This window comes from Strix aluco, chromosome Z (assembly GCF_031877795.1).
Source record: "Strix aluco isolate bStrAlu1 chromosome Z, bStrAlu1.hap1, whole genome shotgun sequence".
Lineage (NCBI taxonomy): Eukaryota > Metazoa > Chordata > Aves > Strigiformes > Strigidae > Strix > Strix aluco.
Window position 1 is genome coordinate 96,981,638 of NC_133971.1, and position 8,012 is coordinate 96,989,649.

Consider the following 8,012-nt stretch of genomic DNA (forward strand, 5'->3'; position numbering starts at 1 on the left):
GTGGGCACTGGCAGAGGCAAGCGCTGCCAATCTTTGTTTTCCTCTGGAAAAATTTACACAAAATGCATCCTGTCGGGGCGGGGAGAAACAAAAATGAAGATTTGTTGAGACAGGTCATACCGTTTGTTAGACTAGCTAATATATTTGGAAGAAGAAGCAGCAGTGGTGTTTTTCATTCACATACACTCTCCTCAGGCTTGAAACAGAAGCATCACCAAAGCTAACTGCAGGCTGAAACCCACTCTGGACGTGACTGTGTTTGTCACCGAAACCAGCTGGGATAAAAGATGGCTGGTGTCTCAGAGCACCCGGCGAGTGCTAGCATAAAAACTGACCAAGTGACGGGAAGAGAAAAGCAGAAAAAATACTGATGCAGGAAGGACTGTGCTGGAGGCAGGAGATGTGGTGCCACTGCTTGGCTCGTACTGTGCTGAGCCCATGTCCTCCCCAGGCCAAGTGCAAAGCAAGGTGTGGGATTTGGCTCTCTGCCTTACTTCCCAAAGCGTTTTGTGGATCTCCCACGCCACCATGCCCTGCCCTCCGGCCTCGCGGCCCCACGCAAGCCGTGGATGACAGCGTCACAGAACTCTTCTCACAGGGACTGTCTTATACCAACACATCGGAAAATTTCCTCAGAACTCTTGCCTAGCGCTGTCCCTGACTCCTGAAGGCCGGAAGGCAGAGCCACCTCCTTCACACGTCCCCAGCACCTGTTCTCGCCAACAGCCCGCACACGTTTTCACCTGGTCTGTAAACCCGGCTTTGAAGGCAGCCAGATGCCGGGACAGGGGACCAGAACATCGACTTTTTACCCCATGCATCTGGCACAGAACGGTGCCACGGCGTCCTCCTGCACGTCACCTTTTGCGAGGCCACCTCCTCTTTTGTGATGCTGCCCGTGAACCCGATGCGCTTCAGAACCGCCTGGGACAGATGCGGGCTGGGGCTGTCAAGCGAGAGGAAGTGGCCCCGAGAGCCCCCAGCGCAGGGGACCGAACCGGGCACCCACTGCCCTCCGCCCCGGCCCCCGCCTCCGGGGCTCCCGGCCCTCCCCAGCCCCCCCAGGGACCCCCCCGCTTCCCGAGCGGCTCCCGCCGGTCCGGTCAGTCCCCTCGCGCCCGGCGCTCCGGCAGCCGCCCGCCCCACGGCGATTTCCGACGGCCCGAGGCTCCGGCTGCGCGGCTCGGCAGGTCGCCCGCCCCGGGGCCAGCGCCCCCCCCGCCCCGGGGTGGGGGAGGCCGGCCCGCCCCGCCTCGAGGGCCCCGGATGGCATCGCCCGGCGCCGTCCGTCCGGGGCCGGGCCCGGCGGGGCGGGGCGGCCGCGGGGCCCCGGGGATGCCCTGCCCCCCCCCCCCCCGGCCCCCCCCCCCCCCCCGCGCCGGGCCGGAGCGGCGCGGGGGCCTCGCCTTCCCTCTGTCCCGCCGCCCCCCGGCACTCCTCCCCCGCCCCGCGGAGCCCAGCCCGCCGGGCCGCGCCGCGCCGCGCCAGAGCTGCCCGCCCCGGGGCCGGGAGCGCAGCGCCGTGCCGGGGCCCCCATGCACCCCCCCGGCGCCCCGCTCGCCATGGCCGAGGGCGCGTTCTCGCTGTCGGCTCAGGCGGCGCGGAGCCCCGGGGGGAACCCGTCGAGGCTGCACAGTATCGAGGCCATCCTGGGGTTCACCAAAGAGGACGGGCTGCTCGGCCCCTTCCCGCCCGACGGCAGCGCCAAGGAGGGGGACAGGCGGGGGCCCCGGCACTGCCTCCCCAAGATGCCCGGAGAGCCGCCGCCGGCCGAGCCCCAGGGCCGCGCCGAGCGCTTCCAAGGTGAGCGCGGCGGGCGAGAGGCGCCGGGTGGCGAGCGGGTGGGTGGGCCCTCGGGGATCGCCCTGCCGGTGACCCGCCTGCCTTCCCCTCCAGAGCCGTTCTGCCCCGGCAGCGCCAGCCCCGAGCTGCCCGCCGGCAGCAGCGGCGAGGGGAAGCCGTCGGACGAGGAGGAGCAGCCCAAGAAGAAGCACCGGCGGAACCGCACCACCTTCACCACCTACCAGCTCCACGAGCTGGAGCGCGCCTTCGAGAAGTCCCACTACCCCGACGTGTACAGCCGCGAGGAGCTCGCCATGAAGGTCAACCTCCCCGAGGTCCGCGTCCAGGTAACGCCCGACGGCAGCGCCCGCCTCGGCCCGGTGCCGCGCTCCCGGCACCGGGAGCCCCCGCACAGCCCGGCGCAGCCCCGCGTTCCCGGCGCCGGGAGCTCCCGGCACGGCCCGGCCTGGACCCTTGATCCCGGTGGCCCGAGCAGCCTGGCCCCGGTGTGCGGACGGCCCCGCTGCCCCCGCCCACGGGCCCGTGAGCCCAGCCCTGCCCCGGCACCGCTGGCCCCGGCCGGTGCGTGGCTGAGCGGCCCCGGGGACACCACAGAGCCCGGGGCCATCTTCCCTTTGGTGGCCGCAGAGCGGCCCCTGTGCCCAGGCTGGCCGCTGGCCACTGCCCCTTGTCTGGCGTGTCCCGGCCCGGGGCAGCCGAAGCCGCCGTGCGCCAGCATGGTGGCTAGCGGGTGGCTAGCGGGTGGCCGGGCCGGGCGGGTGGGCAGTCAGGGCAGGCCAGCTCGGCCACGGGGCTTTTGCTGCGCTGCGTCTGCGGTGCTGCTCCCCGCCGAGCGCGGGGCTGCGGGGGGCCGAGCCCGCGGGGAAGCGCCGCTGAACCTGCTCCTGCCCCGGCTCGGCACGGCACGCCATCGGCTGCAATGTCGTGTCTCCCTCGCTCCACTTCGTGTGTGCCGCTGCACCCAGGGGAGAGCCTCTGCCTTCCGTGCCGTCCCGTGGCCCGGCTCACGTGGCTGTGCTTGCAGGTGTGGTTTCAGAACAGACGGGCCAAGTGGAGGCGGCAGGAGAAGCTGGAGGTGACCTCCATGAAGCTGCAGGACTCACCCATCCTCTCCTTCAACCGCTCACCGCAGGCAGCGCCCATGGGCCCTCTCAGCAGCAACCTGCCCCTGGAGACCTGGCTCAGCCCGCCGGTGCCCAGCAGCACAGCCCTGCAGAGCCTGCCCGGCTTCGTGGCCTCGCCGCAGAGCCTGCCCGGCAGCTACACGCCACCGCCCTTCCTGAACTCTCCGGCCGTGACCCACACGCTGCAGCCCCTGGGGGCCATGGGGCCGCCGCCGCCTTACCAGTGCGGGGCCACCTTTGTGGACAAGTTCCCCTTGGACGAGGCAGACCCGCGCAACACCAGCATTGCCGCCTTGCGGCTGAAGGCCAAGGAGCACATCCAGTCCATCGGCAAACCCTGGCAGACGATCTGAACTCCCTCTTCAGCACCTGGGAGGAACCCCCCCACGGGGAAGACTGATCCTGGGACGCCCAAGGGACGCCCTCGCCCTGCGCTGGCTCCCTGGACGGCCAGGCACGGGAGAGCTGTCCCTCGCGCCAGCCTTTCCCCCACACCTTGGCTTGCTTTGTATTCTGTGGTCCTTTTAATTCCCTTTTCTACGTGCCCTGCAGAATTAGGGGTCTGATCATAGCTTAGGAAAAAAAAAAATCTCTTTTGCTCTCCCTCCTTGGCTGGACGCTTTAGTTGCAATAAAAGCTGCAGTAGGGCGAAGAGCTGTGTCAGGTGGCTGAGAACTGAGGCCTGCATTACCTGGGGAGGGCTCTCTGCTTTTGCACCGTTAAATGGCACAGCTTGCCTGAAGGCTGTGCACGGCGTCTGCACCCCAACGGGCTGCGCGGGCCGGACCGTGACGCGCCCAGGGCTGGGACGGGCCTGGCTGTGGGCCCCCCTCCAGCAGGAGGACTCTGCCCGAGCCGGCTGTGAGCGCTGGGGGCTGCAGCCCCAAGGTGGGGAGCATGCAGAGCCCCCCGCTCGGCCAGGGGGGGCCAGGCGCAGCGCTCCCACAGCCGCCTTCTGGGGCAGCCCCGGGTTCAGCTGGGATCTGCCCGCCCCTGCCCCAGCGCGCCAGGGTGGGTGCCAGCCCCCCAGCCCTCACTGCCCCCGCAGAGGAGGGGACCGGTGGTGCTGCAGGGCCCTGTGCCCCCCAGCCCAGCTGCCCGTGGCAGGACAGAGACGCCCGGCTGGGTGTCCGGAGCTGTCAGCAGGGTCCCGCTGCCTGTGTCCTGCCCGGTGCAGCCCCCGCATGCTGGCACGGCGCTGGGCTGCCCTCGCTCCCCTGCCCACCCAGTGCCCATCCACAAGCTGCCGAAACTAAAACTGTGGCATCTTTATTTTCCATTATCTCCGTTACTGCCTGTAATGGGGCTGAGAAGCTGTAATGAAACACCCCTTCTCCTCCACTGGGCACGGGGTGCTCTACACACTCTGGAGGTTGTGGCAATTAACGTTTCTCATTAGGGAAGAGAGAAGGATGCACAAGCGCCCTCATTGTGTCCCAGGGATGATTCAATGCAGACTGGGAGACCTCTCCTTTCACCATTTCCCACTCGTTGTGGCCAGACAAAGGCTGGCATCTAATTATATTTTCACAATCTGTGCATATCTTTTAAGAGTCCTGTCAGAAACAAGTATGTCAGCTTTGTTCAGCTTCACTTCAGAGAGCTTTTTAACCTTAGGCAGCAGTTTCTAAACATCCCTTAACAGCGTTCTCCACAGCAGCCCCCATCTATTGTCTGGAGAGCTTCTTTTACAGATAATAAGAGGAATCCCTCTATTTTGAAATGCCTTTTCCTCTCTCCCCAGCCTCCCTGCAGATCCAACCTGCCTCTCTGGACCAGAGCAGACGCTGTGCCTGGCCCCCAGGCTTCCTTCTCCTGAGCTGTGCTGGTTCAGTGGGGTGCAGGGAGGCCCAGGGATTGGGCCCTGCTGAATTCGGGGGGGATGTAGCCCTGCTCGAGCCAGACCCTCCGGCTGGGCTCTGGACCTGTCCGTGCCTCTGTGTGTCTGTCCGTGGCGGTGCCCAGCCTCCCCGGCACTCTGCAAGGAAGTGCTGTGCTGGCAGGAGAAGAAAGTGCTGTCACTGTCGGGACCGGAGAGGTATTTTGCTAACTTCTAGTAAGGAGACCTGAGTAAACTTCTGGGGCAGAGGGGGAGAACAAAACCTGTGTTTCTGCAGTTCTGAGGTCTTACTCCAGCGGCCCTTTCAGAGGTGAGTTTTGCATCACCGAGGATGCTGGTCTTGCAGGAAGACACGTCTCCTCTGGTGGCTGCGGGGGAAGGGTTTCTCGATGTGCTTGAGGGGTGCCCGCACACCCTGGGCTGGGTCAGTAACAGGCACATGCTGACAAATGGCTGCACAGGCTCTGCACACTCTTCCTCCTCAGGGGCAGGAGCAATCCCACTTGTCACTGCTTGGCTGCAGTCCAGCTGTGGCTGCGATGCTGAAAACACTCCTGCATGTGAGCACATCTAACTGTTGTCCAACAGCGCTTACCTGTGCTTACTGCTCGTGACGAGCGAGCAAAGCCCCAGGATTTCAGCGGTGCTCTTCCACGGCTGGACACGACAGCCCTCCCTCCCCGTGGCCTCCAGTCCTTCCGTATCCTGTAGAGCCACTGGAAAGGGCCTCCTGACGTTTTGATCAGCGCTGTAACCAGCACCAATGCTTGAGGTAGTCGAAGGCTAAGAGTAGGTAAAAACACAATGTCAGGGGAGCAGAAATAGCAGCTGAAGACCCCTGTTCACTTTTATTAAGCTCCTGATCCAACACCTGCCAGCAAAAAATGAAAGATTGTGTCACGCTATGGTGATTGTTCTTTTATTGACGTATTAAGGTCTTTTGTTATACGTTGTACATGTGAACCCTGTAATGGATAAACTGTGCAGTCATGTCCTTCAAGGAAAGCTATGAGTTTATTGCTAAAAATAAATAACCAGCTAAGCACAAGTGGGCACAGACAGGTAAATATTTTTCAAACAAATAAAGGGACAGAGGCATATATGCAAACTCATAGCTTTCTTGTACCCTGTCTAGTTTTCTGTGTTCCTACACTTTCTTTCAAATTGTCCCATTCCATTTTAAAAGCTCATTTGTTCATTTTGTTGTAAATATCTTCTCCTTCTTAATTGGGTGCTGAGTCTAATAATCCTGCCTCGGCTTGTTAACTGTACAATAGCAGTCAGAGTTAATGACCCATTAGTGATTAATTCCTTAAACAGCATCTAATTGCTCACTGTAAAACCTTTTCTTAAAACTGGATTAAATCATCTAGATCCTTAACCACTTCTTTACTCTAACTTTGCTAAGGCTATTAGCCTGGCCCTTTCCGAGTAGTCTATTTCTTCTTTTCCTTAAACTGTATTAGCAAGACAGTATTTTTAGTGTCTGTATTTGACTTCTTTGGAACATCTGACATTCTAAGGAAGAATAATACCAGTAGAAGACTGTCAGTGAATATATTAAGAAATTTGCTGCTTTGCAATGAGACAGCTGCAGGCAGGGAATGTTGTTATGCTAACCGTGGCATGCCACCTTGCAGCAGAGGTGGACTTGTAGGACAGGGTTTGTCAGTGGTCGCAGCTACTTACGGAAGTGTGTAGGCTTTGGCGGGTGAAGCTGTAAATACTTCTTAAGAGTTTTCCCAGGAGTAACTTGGTCTTTGCTCAGTGTCCTGAATCTGGGGCAGTCAGTGTCAGCAAGGGCTGCCCCAGGAGACTCCTGGGAGGGATTGTGACCCGGAGATGAATCCTTGCTGCCCTTCCGTGGGCACAGATCCCTGCTCCCGGGGGTACCGCACCTCCACACAGGACAAATGACCAGTGAGGTGGCGCAAACCTTGCTGGGGATGGGGGGCAAGACAAGCTGTGTCTGCTACCAATCAAACTGGACTCCACCGTGGTCGAACGGGCCTTGGGGAGGGCAGCCGGTGTCAGAAGCTGAGGAGCGCTTTCCCCTTTCCTTCTCTGCTGTATTTCACTGTGTGAACAGGCTGAGCTGGGACTCTAGCTGTGTGGAAAGCCTAGGTCATTCCCAGGTAAATCCTGCATGACCAGTCTGAGCTTCCTGTCTTTTCTCAGGGAGAGGATGGATGAATGGATATACATTTCTTTATATTATGCAGACCATTAAATTGTCCACTTTGCATTTGCTTCAAAGTTCTGGAAAAGTAAAATCAAATCACTGTCTCTGCATCTGCTTCGTCTGTAGCAACGTCTCCACTGGTAAATGAGGTTAATCCTGGGTGATTCTCATTGAGATGTGAAATGCAGAGAGGTAGACTATTTTTCATGAGAAGTCCTTCCATTAGGCCTGGCTGTCTTTGCCCAGCCCGGAAATCCCAGGCTTAACATGCAGAAGTGTAAACTTTTGTACAGGTCAGTAGCAGGAGCTATGCAGAAGACAATTACTGTAAAGAGCTTTGAAGATCTCTGAATTAATAATTATGAGGAAAATGCCATCATGAAATTTGGTCTTAATGGCACCATTTCTCAGCAGAAAGTGTATTCTAATCTCTCTTCCTTCCCACCCCTGTTCAAAATCCTGTCAGTATTCAAGAAAACTAGCGAAGACACCTGGCCTATTTAAGCCAAGGAGAGTTTTGATACGGAGCTCAGCTCAGTCACTTCCCAGTGGAGCAAGACTGGCTCTCTGTCCAGGACTGACCTCAGTCCCTGCTGGATGGGGTCAGGAGAAGCTGTCATCCCTTGAGCCGTGGGCCGGCTGTTGTGTCTGCTCCACAGCCCTGATGGGTCACGGCCCCTGTGAGGTGAAAATGCACAAAGCTCAGTCACAGTTTAAATTTCTGTTATGAGCTATTGGGGTTGAAATACTGTTCCCTTCCTCTGTTGAGGACATGTCAGTGTCTGCAGGCGAGATGGAGAGTTGAAGGATCTTCTTTCCGTCTGCCTCAGCCACATCTGAGAGGGATTTCAAGTAAGAACATTTAGTGACTTACTACTGAAGAATCTCAAGTATCTGTTCAAAGCTCCTGGCTACATCCTTGGGATTTTATCAGCTTCCTTCAGGAGTTTGTCAACCACGGCGTACCCATTTACAAAATCCTATCATATGAGAAAATGGTGGAATAAAACAAACAGAAGAGAGCAGAACAAAAAGCTGGTTAGAGCAGGACGCTGGTCACTCT

At 59.2% G+C, this 8,012-nt stretch overlaps 1 protein-coding gene across 2 annotated transcripts; it reads left to right on the plus strand.

Moving 5' to 3' along the window:
* Positions 1-1,508: 1,508 nt before the first annotated feature.
* On the plus strand, positions 1,509-3,579 carry LOC141918188 (retinal homeobox protein Rx2-like). Of its 2 annotated transcripts, none has more exons than XM_074812327.1 (3): positions 1,509-1,803; positions 1,897-2,129; positions 2,828-3,579. In XM_074812327.1, the coding sequence occupies exons 1-3, from the start codon at positions 1,536-1,538 to the stop codon at positions 3,278-3,280; spliced, it is 954 nt and encodes a 317-aa protein (XP_074668428.1). In that variant the 5' UTR covers positions 1,509-1,535; the 3' UTR covers positions 3,281-3,579. The 2 variants fall into 2 exon arrangements, with proteins under 2 accessions (XP_074668428.1, XP_074668429.1); XM_074812328.1 differs by having other exon boundaries at positions 1,897-2,117.
* The last annotated feature ends 4,433 nt before the right edge of the window (positions 3,580-8,012 follow it).